A 22,290-nucleotide genomic window follows, 5' to 3' on the forward strand; every position below is an offset into this window, starting at 1 on the left:
ATTGTAAAGATATTCATGTTTCTCACCTACTAGTCTTGTCTTATTCTTCACTTTTATATTGCAAGTTTTCCTTTTTCCAGTGAAAAATGAATAAAGCACGGGTGTCCCCTTCGAACAGGTGGAATTTGGTGGTTTCACTGAGAATACCATACTTGCAAACCGGGCCGGCTCGTAACTCGCTTCAAACTCAATATTATGGTCTGAAAAATATATCAAAATGTAGATCTCGACGAGTTCTATGTCCGTGACCTACTACGGGCCAGATGGCGATTTGTTAATGTGCCGCGGGCCGGGCTAGAATGAAATGATCTTGAACGGTTGGATTACATACCCCCAGAGTGTCATCTCATTCGATTGCTTCTCCTCTTACCCGAAACCGACAAGGAAATCAAGTTGGTAGATTACACAAGGGTGTGAACTGGGGATCATGTACACATAATAATCATGAGACTTGTCAAAAATCGGGCCGGGCCGAGATTTTTCTTGAGTTCGGCCCGGGCGGGCCGGGCCAAAATTTTTCCTGATTTCAAAAAATGGGAACCCGTTTTTACCAAATTTTATTTGAAATTTTTCGAAAAAATAGAGTAAAAATGATTAAATTATCATACATATTCACATTTTTCCTAAAATTTCAAAAAAGTTCCAAAAAAAAATCAAAAACTCAAAATGTTTCAAAAGAGCCGAGCCGGGCCGGGCCGGGCCGGGCCGGGCCAAAATTTTTCCTGATTTCGGCCCGGCCCGGCCCGGCCCGTGACATGTATGATAATTATGGATTTGAAAAAGACGGTCCCTGTGTTCTTATTGTTGTACAGAGTCTAGGGGTGAGTACTGAAATCGTTCGCGCTCCACTAGACATTGGCGGCAAATTCAAATTAAATTTTTTTCAATTAAGCGTGACAGTTCGATACGCAGCTTAATCGGCCGCTTTTTGAGCCGATTTATGTCCGTTTTCCCGCATTTTTGGCCAGTTTTTTTGGCCAGTGACTGTCTCGCATATTTTCAAGATCAATTCTATTAAAAAAGTTTTTTTGAATTTCGCGCTAAAATTTTAGCTGATTTCAGCGGAGCGCGTTCAATTTCAGTACTCATCCCAAGACCACGTGTTGTTGTTCTCTGCCACAACCACTCAGACCTGTTACTTATCTTCCTGGGAAATCAAGTATCGATCGAGTAAAAAAACAAATATGACAGGTGTGAACGAGGGTTCTTTGCTTATCTTCCTGGGAAATCTAATAGATGATGGCACAAAGACACGCCTCCAGACAGGATGGGCGGTACACATCCATTTGTGATTTTCCCTCCCAGTTGCAAGCAGTTCTCTCTTTTTTTTTGGATCTTTCTGTATATTAGCTCTGCACAGTTCTCACAACTGCGCTCCACCGAAATCCCCTTGAAAAATGTCTCTTTTTCTCTGATCCTCTCCATTGCTCTCACAATTTTCTTCAGTTTCGGTAGAGCGCGGTTGTAAGAAGCGCGTCTTGCTAATAGAATTGTATTCCAGTTTTACTTTCTACCTTAACTAGTGAAGGATCCCGAGATGGAGTTACATGTCGAGATATATATCACTAGAACGGAAATTTTGCGCTGATTTCTGATTTCAAATCTGTATTCCAATTTTGCAAAACGATTCTCTGAAAAAAGTGTTTTGGTTTTTTGTCAAAAATCAATCATCTCAGTGCAAAAATGAGCATTTTCGAGACTCCCAAAAATAACTTTTTCTCATGTTTTTCAAAATTTTTTTTTTTAGAAAAATACATTTTTGGGAGTCTTGAAAATGTTCATTTTTGCACTGAGAAGCCACAAAAAGGCAAATAACTTTTTACACAGAACCATTTTGCAAAATTGGAATACAGATTTGAAATCAGCGCAAAATTTCCGTTCTAGTGATATATCTCGACCTGTAACTCCATCCCTCTCTAGTGAGATACGAGTTTTTCCAAAAATTTCCTTTCTTGAATTGAGAGCATCAAAAATCACATTTCGGATATCTCATTTCTCGAGCAAATATCAAAGTATCACGTTTAAAAAATGTAAATTTTGCAATTAGGCCTGCCTTATATTCAAGCCACACTCCCATTTTCTACAAATCTTTCTCCTCTTTTCCCTATTTTTTCTTCCCTGGGACTTGTCCCCTTGTTATTGATTCTCCCCACTACGGTAGTAAACACGTCAACGAATTCACACATTGTCATCCGATTTCCCAGAATGATAAATGACGGCCTGTGTTATTTCTTCTCTGCCACAAACACTCACACCTGTCACTTATCTTACTGGGAAATCTAATGGATGATGACAAATAGGCCACGCCCCCAGACTAGATGGTGAGTGAAAAACAGTCAGTTGTCCCTTTCACTTCCATATCTCTTCTCGTACAGGGCTCTCTTTCTGTTTTTCATTGCATTTGACTCGTTTTTAACTTTATATATTTCTTGATTCTTTAGATTTCTCATTTAAAAATAGATAAATCTTCAGTCACCACCAACCACCACAACGATCCACGGTCACAATGATGAACAAAAGGGATGGAGACGAAAATAAGGTGAGTAACGGGGGACTATGACTTCAAAATTATAAAAATTCTGAAAATTTATTAACTAAATTAGGTAAAGAAGTAGGAAGAACAAAATTATACAAAATTAAATTAAAATTAAAAGAATAAAATTAATAAAATTATAAAAATTACTTGAGTTGATTAGGCACAGGGGTTGGAGTATCATGAGACGGACTGCATTCGCGGTCATCATCATGCCTTCTCCTTAAAATTATTAAAATTACTTGAGTTGATTAGGCACAGGGGTTGGAGTATCATGAGACGGACTGCATTCGCGGTCATCATCATGCCTTCTCCTTAAAATTATTAAAATTACTTGAGTTCATTAGGCACAGGAGTTGGAGTATCATGAGACGGACTGCATTCGCGGTCATCATCATGCCTTCTCCTTAAAATTATTAAAATTACTTGAGTTCATTAGGCACAGGAGTTGGAGTATCATGAGACGGACTGCATTCGCGGTCATCATCATGCCTTCTCCTTAAAATTATTAAAATTACTTGAGTTCATTAGGCACAGGAGTTGGAGTACCATGAGACGGACTGCATTCGCGGTCATCATCATGCCTTCTCCTTAAAATTATTAAAATTACTTGAGTTCATTAGGCACAGGAGTTGGAGTATCGTGAGACGGACTGCATTCGCGGTCATCATCATGCCTTCTCCTTAAAATTATTAAAATTACTTGAGTTCATTAGGCACAGGAGTTGGAGTATCATGAGACGGACTGCATTCGCGGTCATCATCATGCCTTCTCCTTAAAATTATTAAAATTACTTGAGTTCATTAGGCACAGGAGTTGGAGTACCATGAGACGGACTGCATTCGCGGTCATCATCATGCCTTCTCCTTAAAACTATTAAAATTACTTGAGTTCATTAGGCACAGGAGTTGGAGTATCATGAGACAGACTGCATTCGCGGTCATCATCATGCCTTCTCCTTAAAACTATTAAAATTACTTGAGTTCATTAGGCACAGGAGTTGGAGTACCATGAGACGGACTGCATTCGCGGTCATCATCATGCCTTCTCCTTAAAATTATTAAAATTACTTGAGTTCATTAGGCACAGGAGTTGGAGTACCATGAGACGGACTGCATTCGCGGTCATCATCATGCCTTCTCCTTAAAACTATTAAAATTACTTGAGTTCATTAGGCACAGGAGTTGGAGTATCATGAGACAGACTGCATTCGCGGTCATCATCATGCCTTCTCCTTAAAACTATTAAAATTACTTGAGTTCATTAGGCACAGGAGTTGGAGTATCATGAGACGGACTGCATTCGCGGTCATCATCATGCCTTCTCCTTAAAATTATTAAAATTACTTGAGTTCATTAGGCACAGGAGTTGGAGTACCATGAGACGGACTGCATTCGCGGTCATCATCATGCCTTCTCCTTAAAACTATTAAAATTACTTGAGTTCATTAGGCACAGGAGTTGGAGTATCATGAGACGGACTGCATTCGCGGTCATCATCATGCCTTCTCCTTAAAATTATTAAAATTACTTGAGTTCATTAGGCACAGGAGTTGGAGTACCATGAGACGGACTGCATTCGCGGTCATCATCATGCCTTCTCCTTAAAATTATTAAAATTACTTGAGTTCATTAGGCACAGGAGTTGGAGTATCGTGAGACGGACTGCATTCGCGGTCATCATCATGCCTTCTCCTTAAAATTATTAAAATTACTTGAGTTCATTAGGCACAGGAGTTGGAGTATCATGAGACGGACTGCATTCGCGGTCATCATCATGCCTTCTCCTTAAAATTATTAAAATTACTTGAGTTCATTAGGCACAGGAGTTGGAGTACCATGAGACGGACTGCATTCGCGGTCATCATCATGCCTTCTCCTTAAAACTATTAAAATTACTTGAGTTCATTAGGCACAGGAGTTGGAGTATCATGAGACAGACTGCATTCGCGGTCATCATCATGCCTTCTCCTTAAAATTATTAAAATTACTTGAGTTCATTAGGCACAGGAGTTGGAGTACCATGAGACGGACTGCATTCGCGGTCATCATCATGCCTTCTCCTTGAAATTATTAAAATTACTTGAGTTCATTAGGCACAGGAGTTGGAGTATCATGAGACGGACTGCATTCGCGGTCATCATCATGCCTTCTCCTTAAAATTATTAAAATTACTTGAGTTCATTAGGCACAGGAGTTGGAGTACCATGAGACGGACTGCATTCGCGGTCATCATCATGCCTTCTTCTTAAAATTATTAAAATTACTTGAGTTCATTAGGCACAGGAGTTGGAGTACCATGAGACGGACTGCATTCGCGGTCATCATCATGCCTTCTCCTTAAAATTATCAAAATTACTTGAGTTCATTAGGCACAGGAGTTGGAGTACCATGAGACGGACTGCATTCGCGGTCATCATCATGCCTTCTCCTTAAAATTATTAAAATTACTTGAGTTCATTAGGCACAGGAGTTGGAGTACCATGAGACGGACTGCATTCGCGGTCATCATCATGCCTTCTCCTTAAAATTATTAAAATTATTAAAATTACTTGAGTTCATTAGGCACAGGAGTTGGAGTATCATGAGACGGACTGCATTCGCGGTCATCATCATGCCTTCTCCTTAAAATTATTAAAATTACTTGAGTTCATTAGGCACAGGAGTTGGAGTACCATGAGACGGACTGCATTCGCGGTCATCATCATGCCTTCTCCTTAAAACAATTAAAATTATTAAAATTACTTGAGTTCATTAGGCACAGGAGTTGGAGTACCATGAGACGGACTGCATTCGCGGTCATCATCATGCCTTCTCCTTAAAATTATTAAAATTATTAAAATTACTTGAGTTCATTAGGCACAGGAGTTGGAGTACCATGAGACGGACTGCATTCGCGGTCATCATCATGCCTTCTCCTTAAAATTATTAAAATTACTTGAGTTCATTAGGCACAGGAGTTGGAGTACCATGAGACGGACTGCATTCGCGGTCATCATCATGCCTTCTCCTTAAAACAATTAAAATTATTAAAATTACTTGAGTTCATTAGGCACAGGAGTTGGAGTATCATGAGACGGACTGCATTCGCGGTCATCATCATGCCTTCTCCTTAAAACAATTAAAATTATTAAAATTACTTGAGTTCATTAGGCACAGGAGTTGGAGTACCATGAGACGGACTGCATTCGCGGTCATCATCATGCCTTCTCCTTAAAACAATTAAAATTATTAAAATTACTTGAGTTCATTAGGCACAGGAGTTGGAGTATCATGAGACGGACTGCATTCGCGGTCATCATCATGCCTTCTCCTTAAAACAATTAAAATTATTAAAATTACTTGAGTTCATTAGGCACAGGAGTTGGAGTACCATGAGACGGACTGCATTCGCGGTCATCATCATGCCTTCTCCTTAAAATTCTAAAAATTCTATAAATTAAATTAAGTTTATTAGGCACAGGAGTTGGAGTACCGTGAGACGGACTGCATTCGCGGTCATCATCATGCCTTCTCCTTAAAATTATTAAAATTACTTGAGTTCATTAGGCACAGGAGTTGAAGTATCATGAGACGGACTGCATTCGCGGTCATCATCATGCCTTCTCCTTAAAATTCTAAAAATTCTATAAATTAAATTAAGTTTATTAGGCACAGGAGTTGGAGTACCATGAGACGGACTGCATTCGCGGTCATCATCATGCCTTCTCCTTAAAATTCTAAAAATTCTATAAATTAAATTAAGTTTATTAGGCACAGGAGTTGGAGTACCGTGAGACGGACTGCATTCGCGGTCATCATCATGCCTTCTCCTTAAAATTATTAAAATTACTTGAGTTCATTAGGCACAGGAGTTGAAGTATCATGAGACGGACTGCATTCGCGGTCATCATCATGCCTTCTCCTTAAAATTCTAAAAATTCTATAAATTAAATTAAGTTTATTAGGCACAGGAGTTGGAGTACCGTGAGACGGACTGCATTCGCGGTCATCATCATGCCTTCTCCTTAAAATTATTAAAATTACTTGAGTTCATTAGGCACAGGAGTTGGAGTACCATGAGACGGACTGCATTCGCGGTCATCATCATGCCTTCTCCTTAAAATTCTAAAAATTCTATAAATTAAATTAAGTTTATTAGGCACAGGAGTTGGAGTACCGTGAGACGGACTGCATTCGCGGTCATCATCATGCCTTCTCCTTAAAATTATTAAAATTACTTGAGTTCATTAGGCACAGGAGTTGAAGTATCATGAGACGGACTGCATTCGCGGTCATCATCATGCCTTCTCCTTAAAATTCTAAAAATTCTATAAATTAAATTAAGTTTATTAGGCACAGGAGTTGGAGTACCGTGAGACGGACTGCATTCGCGGTCATCATCATGCCTTCTCCTTAAAATTATTAAAATTACTTGAGTTCATTAGGCACAGGAGTTGGAGTACCATGAGACGGACTGCATTCGCGGTCATCATCATGCCTTCTCCTTAAAATTCTAAAAATTCTATAAATTAAATTAAGTTTATTAGGCACAGGAGTTGGAGTACCGTGAGACGGACTGCATTCGCGGTCATCATCATGCCTTCTCCTTAAAATTATTAAAATTACTTGAGTTCATTAGGCACAGGAGTTGAAGTATCATGAGACGGACTGCATTCGCGGTCATCATCATGCCTTCTCCTTAAAATTCTAAAAATTCTATAAATTAAATTAAGTTTATTAGGCACAGGAGTTGGAGTACCATGAGACGGACTGCATTCGCGGTCATCATCATGCCTTCTCCTTAAAATTATCAAAATTACTTGAGTTCATTAGGCACAGGAGTTGGAGTACCGTGAGACGGACTGCATTCGCGGTCATCATCATGCCTTCTCCTTAAAATTCTAAAAATTCTATAAATTAAATTAAGTTTATTAGACACAGGAGTTGGAGTACCGTGAGACGGACTGCATTCGCGGTCATCATCATGCCTTCTCCTTAAAATTATTAAAATTACTTGAGTTCATTAGGCACAGGAGTTGAAGTATCATGAGACGGACTGCATTCGCGGTCATCATCATGCCTTCTCCTTAAAATTCTAAAAATTCTATAAATTAAATTAAGTTTATTAGGCACAGGAGTTGGAGTACCGTGAGACGGACTGCATTCGCGGTCATCATCATGCCTTCTCCTTAAAATTATTAAAATTACTTGAGTTCATTAGGCACAGGAGTTGGAGTACCATGAGACGGACTGCATTCGCGGTCATCATCATGCCTTCTCCTTAAAATTATCAAAATTACTTGAGTTCATTAGGCACAGGAGTTGGAGTACCGTGAGACGGACTGCATTCGCGGTCATCATCATGCCTTCTCCTTAAAATTATTAAAATTCTATAAATTAAATTAAGTTTATTAGGCACAGGAGTTGGAGTACCATGAGACGGACTGCATTCGCGGTCATCATCATGCCTTCTCCTTAAAATTATTAAAATTACTTGAGTTCATTAGGCACAGGAGTTGGAGTATCATGAGACGGACTGCATTCGCGGTCATCATCATGCCTTCTCCTTAAAATTATTAAAATTACTTGAGTTCATTAGGCACAGGAGTTGGAGTACCATGAGACGGACTGCATTCGCGGTCATCATCATGCCTTCTCCTTAAAATTATCAAAATTACTTGAGTTCATTAGGCACAGGAGTTGGAGTACCGTGAGACGGACTGCATTCGCGGTCATCATCATGCCTTCTCCTTAAAATTATTAAAATTCTATAAATTAAATTAAGTTTATTAGGCACAGGAGTTGGAGTACCATGAGACGGACTGCATTCGCGGTCATCATCATGCCTTCTCCTTAAAATTATTAAAATTACTTGAGTTCATTAGGCACAGGAGTTGGAGTACCATGAGACGGACTGCATTCGCGGTCATCATCATGCCTTCTCCTTAAAATTATTAAAATTACTTGAGTTTATTAGGCACAGGAGTTGGAGTACCATGAGACGGACTGCATTCGCGGTCATCATCATGCCTTCTCCTTAAAATTATTAAAATTACTTGAGTTCATTAGGCACAGGAGTTGGAGTACCATGAGACGGACTGCATTCGCGGTCATCATCATGCCTTCTCCTTAAAATTATTAAAATTACTTGAGTTCATTAGGCACAGGAGTTGGAGTACCATGAGACGGACTGCATTCGCGGTCATCATCATGCCTTCTCCTTAAAATTATTAAAATTACTTGAGTTTATTAGGCACAGGAGTTGGAGTACCATGAGACGGACTGCATTCGCGGTCATCATCATGCCTTCTCCTTAAAATTATTAAAATTACTTGAGTTCATTAGGCACAGGAGTTGGAGTATCATGAGACGGACTGCATTCGCGGTCATCATCATGCCTTCTCCTTAAAATTATTAAAATTACTTGAGTTCATTAGGCACAGGAGTTGGAGTACCATGAGACGGACTGCATTCGCGGTCATCATCATGCCTTCTCCTTAAAATTATTAAAATTACTTGAGTTCATTAGGCACAGGAGTTGGAGTACCTTGAGACGGACTGCATTCGCGGTCATCATCATGCCTTCTCCTTAAAATTATTAAAATTACTTGAGTTTATTAGGCACAGGAGTTGGAGTACCATGAGACGGACTGCATTCGCGGTCATCATCATGCCTTCTCCTTAAAATTATTAAAATTACTTGAGTTCATTAGGCACAGGAGTTGGAGTATCATGAGACGGACTGCATTCGCGGTCATCATCATGCCTTCTCCTTAAAATTATTAAAATTACTTGAGTTCATTAGGCACAGGAGTTGGAGTATCATGAGACGGACTGCATTCGCGGTCATCATCATGCCTTCTCCTTAAAATTATTAAAATTACTTGAGTTCATTAGGCACAGGAGTTGGAGTACCTTGAGACGGACTGCATTCGCGGTCATCATCATGCCTTCTCCTTAAAATTATTAAAATTACTTGAGTTCATTAGGCACAGGAGTTGGAGTACCTTGAGACGGACTGCATTCGCGGTCATCATCATGCCTTCTCCTTAAAATTATTAAAATTACTTGAGTTCATTAGGCACAGGAGTTGGAGTACCGTGAGACGGACTGCATTCGCGGTCATCATCATGCCTTCTCCTTAAAATTATTAAAATTACTTGAGTTCATTAGGCACAGGAGTTGGAGTACCTTGAGACGGACTGCATTCGCGGTCATCATCATGCCTTCTCCTTAAAATTATTAAAATTACTTGAGTTCATTAGGCACAGGAGTTGGAGTACCTTGAGACGGACTGCATTCGCGGTCATCATCATGCCTTCTCCTTAAAATTATTAAAATTACTTGAGTTTATTAGGCACAGGAGTTGGAGTACCATGAGACGGACTGCATTCGCGGTCATCATCATGCCTTCTCCTTAAAATTATTAAAATTACTTGAGTTCATTAGGCACAGGAGTTGGAGTATCATGAGACGGACTGCATTCGCGGTCATCATCATGCCTTCTCCTTAAAATTATTAAAATTACTTGAGTTCATTAGGCACAGGAGTTGGAGTACCATGAGACGGACTGCATTCGCGGTCATCATCATGCCTTCTCCTTAAAATTATTAAAATTACTTGAGTTCATTAGGCACAGGAGTTGGAGTACCATGAGACGGACTGCATTCGCGGTCATCATCATGCCTTCTCCTTAAAATTATTAAAATTACTTGAGTTTATTAGGCACAGGAGTTGGAGTACCATGAGACGGACTGCATTCGCGGTCATCATCATGCCTTCTCCTTAAAATTATTAAAATTACTTGAGTTCATTAGGCACAGGAGTTGGAGTATCATGAGACGGACTGCATTCGCGGTCATCATCATGCCTTCTCCTTAAAATTATTAAAATTACTTGAGTTCATTAGGCACAGGAGTTGGAGTACCATGAGACGGACTGCATTCGCGGTCATCATCATGCCTTCTCCTTAAAATTATTAAAATTACTTGAGTTCATTAGGCACAGGAGTTGGAGTACCTTGAGACGGACTGCATTCGCGGTCATCATCATGCCTTCTCCTTAAAATTATTAAAATTACTTGAGTTTATTAGGCACAGGAGTTGGAGTACCATGAGACGGACTGCATTCGCGGTCATCATCATGCCTTCTCCTTAAAATTATTAAAATTACTTGAGTTCATTAGGCACAGGAGTTGGAGTATCATGAGACGGACTGCATTCGCGGTCATCATCATGCCTTCTCCTTAAAATTATTAAAATTACTTGAGTTCATTAGGCACAGGAGTTGGAGTATCATGAGACGGACTGCATTCGCGGTCATCATCATGCCTTCTCCTTAAAATTATTAAAATTACTTGAGTTCATTAGGCACAGGAGTTGGAGTACCTTGAGACGGACTGCATTCGCGGTCATCATCATGCCTTCTCCTTAAAATTATTAAAATTACTTGAGTTCATTAGGCACAGGAGTTGGAGTACCTTGAGACGGACTGCATTCGCGGTCATCATCATGCCTTCTCCTTAAAATTATTAAAATTACTTGAGTTCATTAGGCACAGGAGTTGGAGTACCGTGAGACGGACTGCATTCGCGGTCATCATCATGCCTTCTCCTTAAAATTATTAAAATTACTTGAGTTCATTAGGCACAGGAGTTGGAGTACCTTGAGACGGACTGCATTCGCGGTCATCATCATGCCTTCTCCTTAAAATTATTAAAATTACTTGAGTTCATTAGGCACAGGAGTTGGAGTACCATGAGACGGACTGCATTCGCGGTCATCATCATGCCTTCTCCTTAAAATTATTAAAATTACTTGAGTTTATTAGGCACAGGAGTTGGAGTACCATGAGACGGACTGCATTCGCGGTCATCATCATGCCTTCTCCTTAAAATTATTAAAATTACTTGAGTTCATTAGGCACAGGAGTTGGAGTATCATGAGACGGACTGCATTCGCGGTCATCATCATGCCTTCTCCTTAAAATTATTAAAATTACTTGAGTTCATTAGGCACAGGAGTTGGAGTACCATGAGACGGACTGCATTCGCGGTCATCATCATGCCTTCTCCTTAAAATTATTAAAATTACTTGAGTTCATTAGGCACAGGAGTTGGAGTACCTTGAGACGGACTGCATTCGCGGTCATCATCATGCCTTCTCCTTAAAATTATTAAAATTACTTGAGTTTATTAGGCACAGGAGTTGGAGTACCATGAGACGGACTGCATTCGCGGTCATCATCATGCCTTCTCCTTAAAATTATTAAAATTACTTGAGTTCATTAGGCACAGGAGTTGGAGTATCATGAGACGGACTGCATTCGCGGTCATCATCATGCCTTCTCCTTAAAATTATTAAAATTACTTGAGTTCATTAGGCACAGGAGTTGGAGTACCATGAGACGGACTGCATTCGCGGTCATCATCATGCCTTCTCCTTAAAATTATCAAAATTACTTGAGTTCATTAGGCACAGGAGTTGGAGTACCTTGAGACGGACTGCATTCGCGGTCATCATCATGCCTTCTCCTTAAAATTATCAAAATTACTTGAGTTCATTAGGCACAGGAGTTGGAGTACCTTGAGACGGACTGCATTCGCGGTCATCATCATGCCTTCTCCTTAAAATTATCAAAATTACTTGAGTTCATTAGGCACAGGAGTTGGAGTACCTTGAGACGGACTGCATTCGCGGTCATCATCATGCCTTCTCCTTAAAATTATCAAAATTACTTGAGTTCATTAGGCACAGGAGTTGGAGTACCTTGAGACGGACTGCATTCGCGGTCATCATCATGCCTTCTCCTTAAAATTATCAAAATTACTTGAGTTCATTAGGCACAGGAGTTGGAGTACCTTGAGACGGACTGCATTCGCGGTCATCATCATGCCTTCTCCTTAAAATTATCAAAATTACTTGAGTTCATTAGGCACAGGAGTTGGAGTACCTTGAGACGGACTGCATTCGCGGTCATCATCATGCCTTCTCCTTAAAATTATCAAAATTACTTGAGTTTATTAGGCACAGGAGTTGGAGTACCATGAGACGGACTGCATTCGCGGTCATCATCATGCCTTCTCCTTAAAATTATTAAAATTACTTGAGTTCATTAGGCACAGGAGTTGGAGTATCATGAGACGGACTGCATTCGCGGTCATCATCATGCCTTCTCCTTAAAATTATTAAAATTACTTGAGTTCATTAGGCACAGGAGTTGGAGTACCATGAGACGGACTGCATTCGCGGTCATCATCATGCCTTCTCCTTAAAATTATCAAAATTACTTGAGTTCATTAGGCACAGGAGTTGGAGTACCTTGAGACGGACTGCATTCGCGGTCATCATCATGCCTTCTCCTTAAAATTATCAAAATTACTTGAGTTCATTAGGCACAGGAGTTGGAGTACCTTGAGACGGACTGCATTCGCGGTCATCATCATGCCTTCTCCTTAAAATTATTAAAATTACTTGAGTTTATTAGGCACAGGAGTTGGAGTACCATGAGACGGACTGCATTCGCGGTCATCATCATGCCTTCTCCTTAAAATTATTAAAATTACTTGAGTTCATTAGGCACAGGAGTTGGAGTATCATGAGACGGACTGCATTCGCGGTCATCATCATGCCTTCTCCTTAAAATTATTAAAATTACTTGAGTTCATTAGGCACAGGAGTTGGAGTACCATGAGACGGACTGCATTCGCGGTCATCATCATGCCTTCTCCTTAAAATTATCAAAATTACTTGAGTTCATTAGGCACAGGAGTTGGAGTACCTTGAGACGGACTGCATTCGCGGTCATCATCATGCCTTCTCCTTAAAATTATCAAAATTACTTGAGTTCATTAGGCACAGGAGTTGGAGTACCTTGAGACGGACTGCATTCGCGGTCATCATCATGCCTTCTCCTTAAAATTATCAAAATTACTTGAGTTTATTAGGCACAGGAGTTGGAGTACCATGAGACGGACTGCATTCGCGGTCATCATCATGCCTTCTCCTTAAAATTATCAAAATTACTTGAGTTCATTAGGCACAGGAGTTGGAGTACCATGAGACGGACTGCATTCGCGGTCATCATCATGCCTTCTCCTTAAAATTATCAAAATTACTTGAGTTTATTAGGCACAGGAGTTGGAGTACCATGAGACGGACTGCATTCGCGGTCATCATCATGCCTTCTCCTTAAAATTATCAAAATTACTTGAGTTCATTAGGCACAGGAGTTGGAGTACCTTGAGACGGACTGCATTCGCGGTCATCATCATGCCTTCTCCTTAAAATTATCAAAATTACTTGAGTTCATTAGGCACAGGAGTTGGAGTACCATGAGACGGACTGCATTCGCGGTCATCATCATGCCTTCTCCTTAAAATTATCAAAATTACTTGAGTTCATTAGGCACAGGAGTTGGAGTACCATGAGACGGACTGCATTCGCGGTCATCATCATGCCTTCTCCTTAAAATTATCAAAATTACTTGAGTTTATTAGGCACAGGAGTTGGAGTACCATGAGACGGACTGCATTCGCGGTCATCATCATGCCTTCTCCTTAAAATTATTAAAATTACTTGAGTTCATTAGGCACAGGAGTTGGAGTATCATGAGACGGACTGCATTCGCGGTCATCATCATGCCTTCTCCTTAAAATTATTAAAATTACTTGAGTTCATTAGGCACAGGAGTTGGAGTACCTTGAGACGGACTGCATTCGCGGTCATCATCATGCCTTCTCCTTGAAATTATTAAAATTACTTGAGTTCATTAGGCACAGGAGTTGGAGTATCATGAGACGGACTGCATTCGCGGTCATCATCATGCCTTCTCCTTAAAATTATTAAAATTACTTGAGTTCATTAGGCACAGGAGTTGGAGTACCATGAGACGGACTGCATTCGCGGTCATCATCATGCCTTCTCCTTAAAATTATTAAAATTACTTGAGTTCATTAGGCACAGGAGTTGGAGTACCTTGAGACGGACTGCATTCGCGGTCATCATCATGCCTTCTCCTTAAAATTATTAAAATTACTTGAGTTCATTAGGCACAGGAGTTGGAGTACCGTGAGACGGACTGCATTCGCGGTCATCATCATGCCTTCTCCTTAAAATTATTAAAATTACTTGAGTTTATTAGGCACAGGAGTTGGAGTACCATGAGACGGACTGCATTCGCGGTCATCATCATGCCTTCTCCTTAAAATTATTAAAATTACTTGAGTTCATTAGGCACAGGAGTTGGAGTATCATGAGACGGACTGCATTCGCGGTCATCATCATGCCTTCTCCTTAAAATTATTAAAATTACTTGAGTTCATTAGGCACAGGAGTTGGAGTACCATGAGACGGACTGCATTCGCGGTCATCATCATGCCTTCTCCTTAAAATTATCAAAATTACTTGAGTTCATTAGGCACAGGAGTTGGAGTACCTTGAGACGGACTGCATTCGCGGTCATCATCATGCCTTCTCCTTAAAATTATCAAAATTACTTGAGTTCATTAGGCACAGGAGTTGGAGTACCTTGAGACGGACTGCATTCGCGGTCATCATCATGCCTTCTCCTTAAAATTATCAAAATTACTTGAGTTCATTAGGCACAGGAGTTGGAGTACCTTGAGACGGACTGCATTCGCGGTCATCATCATGCCTTCTCCTTAAAATTATCAAAATTACTTGAGTTCATTAGGCACAGGAGTTGGAGTACCTTGAGACGGACTGCATTCGCGGTCATCATCATGCCTTCTCCTTAAAATTATTAAAATTACTTGAGTTCATTAGGCACAGGAGTTGGAGTACCTTGAGACGGACTGCATTCGCGGTCATCATCATGCCTTCTCCTTAAAATTATTAAAATTACTTGAGTTCATTAGGCACAGGAGTTGGAGTACCTTGAGACGGACTGCATTCGCGGTCATCATCATGCCTTCTCCTTAAAATTATTAAAATTACTTGAGTTCATTAGGCACAGGAGTTGGAGTACCTTGAGACGGACTGCATTCGCGGTCATCATCATGCCTTCTCCTTAAAATTATTAAAATTACTTGAGTTCATTAGGCACAGGAGTTGGAGTACCTTGAGACGGACTGCATTCGCGGTCATCATCATGCCTTCTCCTTAAAATTATTAAAATTACTTGAGTTCATTAGGCACAGGAGTTGGAGTACCATGAGACGGACTGCATTCGCGGTCATCATCATGCCTTCTCCTTAAAATTATCAAAATTACTTGAGTTCATTAGGCACAGGAGTTGGAGTACCTTGAGACGGACTGCATTCGCGGTCATCATCATGCCTTCTCCTTGAAATTATTAAAATTACTTGAGTTCATTAGGCACAGGAGTTGGAGTACCATGAGACGGACTGCATTCGCGGTCATCATCATGCCTTCTCCTTAAAATTATTAAAATTACTTGAGTTCATTAGGCACAGGAGTTGGAGTACCTTGAGACGGACTGCATTCGCGGTCATCATCATGCCTTCTCCTTAAAATTATTAAAATTACTTGAGTTCATTAGGCACAGGAGTTGGAGTACCGTGAGACGGACTGCATTCGCGGTCATCATCATGCCTTCTCCTTAAAATTATTAAAATTACTTGAGTTCATTAGGCACAGGAGTTGGAGTACCGTGAGGCGGACTGCATTCGCGGTCATCATCATGCCTTCTCCTTAAAATTATTAAAATTACTTGAGTTCATTAGGCACAGGAGTTGGAGTACCGTGAGACGGACTGCATTCGCGGTCATCATCATGCCTTCTCCTTAAAATTATTAAAATTACTTGAGTTCATTAGGCACAGGAGTTGGAGTACCTTGATACGGACTGCATTCGCGGTCATCATCATGCCTTCTCCTTAAAATTATTAAAATTACTTGAGTTCATTAGGCACAGGAGTTGGAGTACCATGAGACGGACTGCATTCGCGGTCATCATCATGCCTTCTCCTTAAAATTATTAAAATTACTTGAGTTCATTAGGCACAGGAGTTGGAGTACCATGAGACGGACTGCATTCGCGGTCATCATCATGCCTTCTCCTTAAAATTATTAAAATTACTTGAGTTCATTAGGCACAGGAGTTGGAGTACCTTGAGACGGACTGCATTCGCGGTCATCATCATGCCTTCTCCTTAAAATTATTAAAATTACTTGAGTTCATTAGGCACAGGAGTTGGAGTACCATGAGACGGACTGCATTCGCGGTCATCATCATGCCTTCTCCTTAAAATTATTAAAATTCTATAAATTAAATTAAGTTTATTAGGGACAGGAGTTGGAGTACCGTGAGACGGACTGCATTCGCGGTCATCATCATGCCTTCTCCTTAAAATTATTAAAATTACTTGAGTTCATTAGGCACAGGAGTTGGAGTACCGTGAGACGGACTGCATTCGCGGTCATCATCATGCCTTCTCCTTAAAATTATTAAAATTACTTGAGTTCATTAGGCACAGGAGTTGGAGTACCTTGATACGGACTGCATTCGCGGTCATCATCATGCCTTCTCCTTAAAATTATTAAAATTACTTGAGTTCATTAGGCACAGGAGTTGGAGTACCGTGAGACGGACTGCATTCGCGGTCATCATCATGCCTTCTCCTTAAAATTATTAAAATTACTTGAGTTCATTAGGCACAGGAGTTGGAGTATCATGAGACGGACTGCATTCGCGGTCATCATCATGCCTTCTCCTTAAAATTATTAAAATTACTTGAGTTCATTAGGCACAGGAGTTGGAGTACCATGAGACGGACTGCATTCGCGGTCATCATCATGCCTTCTCCTTAAAATTATTAAAATTACTTGAGTTCATTAGGCACAGGAGTTGGAGTACCGTGAGACGGACTGCATTCGCGGTCATCATCATGCCTTCTCCTTAAAATTATTAAAATTCTATAAATTAAATTAAGTTTATTAGGGACAGGAGTTGGAGTACCGTGAGACGGACTGCATTCGCGGTCATCATCATGCCTTCTCCTTAAAACTATTAAAATTATTAAAATTACTTGATTTCATTAGGCACAGGAGTTGGAGTATCATGAGACGGACTGCATTCGCGGTCATCATCATGCCTTCTCCTTAAAATTATTAAAATTACTTGAGTTCATTAGGCACAGGAGTTGGAGTACCATGAGACGGACTGCATTCGCGGTCATCATCATGCCTTCTCCTTAAAATTATCAAAATTACTTGAGTTCATTAGGCACAGGAGTTGGAGTACCATGAGACGGACTGCATTCGCGGTCATCATCATGCCTTCTCCTTAAAATTATTAAAATTACTTGAGTTCATTAGGCACAGGAGTTGGAGTACCATGAGACGGACTGCATTCGCGGTCATCATCATGCCTTCTCCTTAAAATTATTAAAATTACTTGAGTTCATTAGGCACAGGAGTTGGAGTATCATGAGACGGACTGCATTCGCGGTCATCATCATGCCTTCTCCTTAAAATTATTAAAATTACTTGAGTTCATTAGGCACAGGAGTTGGAGTACCATGAGACGGACTGCATTCGCGGTCATCATCATGCCTTCTCCTTAAAATTATTAAAATTACTTGAGTTCATTAGGCACAGGAGTTGGAGTACCGTGAGACGGACTGCATTCGCGGTCATCATCATGCCTTCTCCTTAAAATTATTAAAATTACTTGAGTTCATTAGGCACAGGAGTTGGAGTACCGTGAGACGGACTGCATTCGCGGTCATCATCATGCCTTCTCCTTAAAATTATTAAAATTACTTGAGTTCATTAGGCACAGGAGTTGGAGTATCATGAGACGGACTGCATTCGCGGTCATCATCATGCCTTCTCCTTAAAATTATTAAAATTACTTGAGTTCATTAGGCACAGGAGTTGGAGTATCATGAGACGGACTGCATTCGCGGTCATCATCATGCCTTCTCCTTAAAATTATTAAAATTACTTGAGTTCATTAGGCACAGGAGTTGGAGTACCTTGAGACGGACTGCATTCGCGGTCATCATCATGCCTTCTCCTTAAAATTATTAAAATTACTTGAGTTCATTAGGCACAGGAGTTGGAGTACTCGTGAGACGGACTGCATTCGCGGTCATCATCATGCCTTCTCCTTAAAATTATTAAAATTACTTGAGTTCATTAGGCACAGGAGTTGGAGTACCGTGAGACGGACTGCATTCGCGGTCATCATCATGCCTTCTCCTTAAAATTATTAAAATTACTTGAGTTCATTAGGCACAGGAGTTGGAGTACCGTGAGACGGACTGCATTCGCGGTCATCATCATGCCTTCTCCTTAAAATTATTAAAATTACTTGAGTTCATTAGGCACAGGAGTTGGAGTATCATGAGACGGACTGCATTCGCGGTCATCATCATGCCTTCTCCTTAAAATTATTAAAATTACTTGAGTTCATTAGGCACAGGAGTTGGAGTATCATGAGACGGACTGCATTCGCGGTCATCATCATGCCTTCTCCTTAAAATTATTAAAATTACTTGAGTTCATTAGGCACAGGAGTTGGAGTACCTTGAGACGGACTGCATTCGCGGTCATCATCATGCCTTCTCCTTAAAATTATTAAAATTACTTGAGTTCATTAGGCACAGGAGTTGGAGTATCATGAGACGGACTGCATTCGCGGTCATCATCATGCCTTCTCCTTAAAATTATTAAAATTACTTGAGTTCATTAGGCACAGGAGTTGGAGTATCATGAGACGGACTGCATTCGCGGTCATCATCATGCCTTCTCCTTAAAATTATTAAAATTACTTGAGTTCATTAGGCACAGGAGTTGGAGTACCATGAGACGGACTGCATTCGCGGTCCTCATCATGCCTTCTCCTTAAAATTATTAAAATTACTTGAGTTCATTAGGCACAGGAGTTGGAGTACCATGAGACGGACTGCATTTGCGGTCATCATCATGCCTTCTCCTTAAAATTATTAAAATTACTTGAGTTCATTAGGCACAGGAGTTGGAGTATCATGAGACGGACTGCATTCGCGGTCATCATCATGCCTTCTCCTTAAAATTATTAAAATTACTTGAGTTCATTAGGCACAGGAGTTGGAGTACCATGAGACGGACTGCATTTGCGGTCATCATCATGCCTTCTCCTTAAAATTATCAAAATTACTTGAGTTCATTAGGCACAGGAGTTGGAGTACCATGAGACGGACTGCATTTGCGGTCATCATCATGCCTTCTCCTTAAAATTATCAAAATTACTTGAGTTCATTAGGCACAGGAGTTGGAGTACCGTGAGACGGACTGCATTCGCGGTCATCATCATGCCTTCTCCTTAAAATTATTAAAATTCTATAAATTAAATTAAGTTTATTAGGGACAGGAGTTGGAGTACCGTGAGACGGACTGCATTCGCGGTCATCATCATGCCTTCTCCTTAAAATTATTAAAATTACTTGAGTTCATTAGGCACAGGAGTTGGAGTACCATGAGACGGACTGCATTCGCGGTCATCATCATGCCTTCTCCTTAAAATTATTAAAATTCTATAAATTAAATTAAGTTTATTAGGGACAGGAGTTGGAGTACCGTGAGACGGACTGCATTCGCGGTCATCATCATGCCTTCTCCTTAAAATTATTAAAATTCTATAAATTAAATTAAGTTTATTAGGGACAGGAGTTGGAGTACCGTGAGACGGACTGCATTCGCGGTCATCATCATGCCTTCTCCTTAAAATTATTAAAATTACTTGAGTTCATTAGGCACAGGAGTTGGAGTACCATGAGACGGACTGCATTCGCGGTCATCATCATGCCTTCTCCTTAAAATTATTAAAATTCTATAAATTAAATTAAGTTTATTAGGGACAGGAGTTGGAGTACCGTGAGACGGACTGCATTCGCGGTCATCATCATGCCTTCTCCTTAAAATTCTGAAAACTACATAAATTCTATAGCTAAATTAGGTAAAGGAGTTGGATTACCATGTGACAGATTGCACTCGCAGTCTTCTATTCATGCCAACTCCTTAAAATTCTAAAAATTCTATAAATTCTATAACTTACTCGCGGGGAATTAGAATTGTCTGGAGAAACATGTAGTGGAGATCAAAATTTGAAAAGACATTGAAATCGCACATCGCATTGACATTAGAGGGTAATTGACATATCCGTCTGGAACAGAAAATGATTCCTAAAAAAACATTGAAATTGCTTAAGATCGATTAAAACGCCCCTACGGCGCCTTACAATGAGATTGCGAGTACACTGACAAAATACAATGACCAAAATTTTTGTCGCTGTAAATCTTGGAGACTGTCGCGCCGGCGGCGCATTGAAAGACATTAAAATCAACTTTACTTCTATAAAATCTTTATTAAGTTCAATAATTTTAAATTTCATTAACATATCAATTAATTTCCATAAACTTTCATCAAAAACAATTGCTCTGTGAAGAATACGGTAGCCTTGACTCCATCGCTTCTCTGGATACTGTAACAGTTATCATCCATTCGAACAGCCTCCTCGATTCCCTCCATAATCTTCCAATTGGTATCCAATCGATGTAGATCAAAACGCAGTTCCATCTCTTCCAATCGATAATCGGGTTGTCTCATCCATCTTCTGATGACTCTATTCAACTTGTCACCTTCTATGAAGACCCTCGACACCTCAACTCTCCGACAATGCATCATACTCATCAGAGTGCTCAACCTCACCCCAGCACCCTCCCTAACTCGAATCCATTGGAGGGGAGAAGTGGAGAAGTTATGGACAAGAAGGCTACGGGATTGTGGGGAGTACAACTGGAGAGTCGCCTCCCGAGTACACTTCGATAGGAAATAGGCGACACTGAATGGAAGTTCTCGAGCTCTGATCAATAGTCCCCCTAATTGAAGACCCCTAAGCACCGCCTCTTTCATCATTCCCATAACTCGGAAGTCGGATGAGTCGTCAATATGGAAAAAGATTGATTTGATGTGGAAGCGATCGGTGACCAGATTCAAAAAATGTCTGTATCCACCGGATGGGTCTGTGTAGTCTGGTGTTGGGACACTCAAATCAATGGCTTCCGGTTTGAGTCCGTTGGGGAAGAAACAGAAGAGTTTCTTGGTTGGTGTGAAGTAGACACGGAGATCCAATGGGTTTCTTCTGGTGATACGACGGACTGTTCGACGGAGATATGACTTATTGATCATGGAGATGCAGAGTCTGGAAGAAGGGAGTTCAAAAATTTCAGACTCTTTAAGTACTTCTCAACACGCTGATTCCGAATTTATAATTGAATTTTGTAAAATGTTTCATTGGACCAATACACAGCAGTGCGAAGGTCGCGCTCCATCGCACAATGGTTGTCTTGGAGCCAAAAAGACTTGGTAAACCGCGACGCGCACGCAACGCGACTTGGGAAAACTCAAATTTTTCGTTGCGGACCTTACCCCTGTGCCGCGGTGTATATCTATATCTATATATGGGCCAGAGGTGTCGGGAAGTGAAAATTATCTTATCAGGAAGTCGGAAGTCGGAAATTGGAAGTCGGAATTCCTGACAACACTGATATGGGCACCAAATGTGTTATATTTTTCGAAAGACACGGAAAAAATCAACGTTAAAACCGATTTTTTCAAATTTTGAGTAATACGTGTAAAAAAGGATAGAAACAACACACTAGCAACATTTTCTGATATAAAAAATTAAATCAAAACTGTCTAACTGTCAAAAATTATCGATTTTCTCATATTTTCGGATATCCGGACATCCGGACGAACATGTGGACTGGAAGAATGAGGTTCTATCTTAAAATTCTGTCAAAAACCGA

At 40.3% G+C, this 22,290-nt stretch overlaps 1 protein-coding gene across 1 annotated transcript; it reads right to left on the reverse strand.

The window, feature by feature from the left end:
• Positions 1–20,884: 20,884 nt before the first annotated feature.
• GCK72_003455 (uncharacterized protein) lies at positions 20,885–21,670 on the reverse strand (the record flags this gene model as incomplete). Its single annotated transcript, XM_003107352.2, has 1 exon — positions 20,885–21,670. One exon carries the CDS (start codon positions 21,668–21,670, stop codon positions 20,885–20,887), a length of 786 nt encoding a protein of 261 aa, XP_003107400.2.
• Positions 21,671–22,290: the final 620 nt, after the last annotated feature.

Source organism: Caenorhabditis remanei, chromosome I (assembly GCF_010183535.1).
Source record: "Caenorhabditis remanei strain PX506 chromosome I, whole genome shotgun sequence".
Taxonomy (NCBI): Eukaryota; Metazoa; Nematoda; class Chromadorea; order Rhabditida; family Rhabditidae; genus Caenorhabditis; species Caenorhabditis remanei.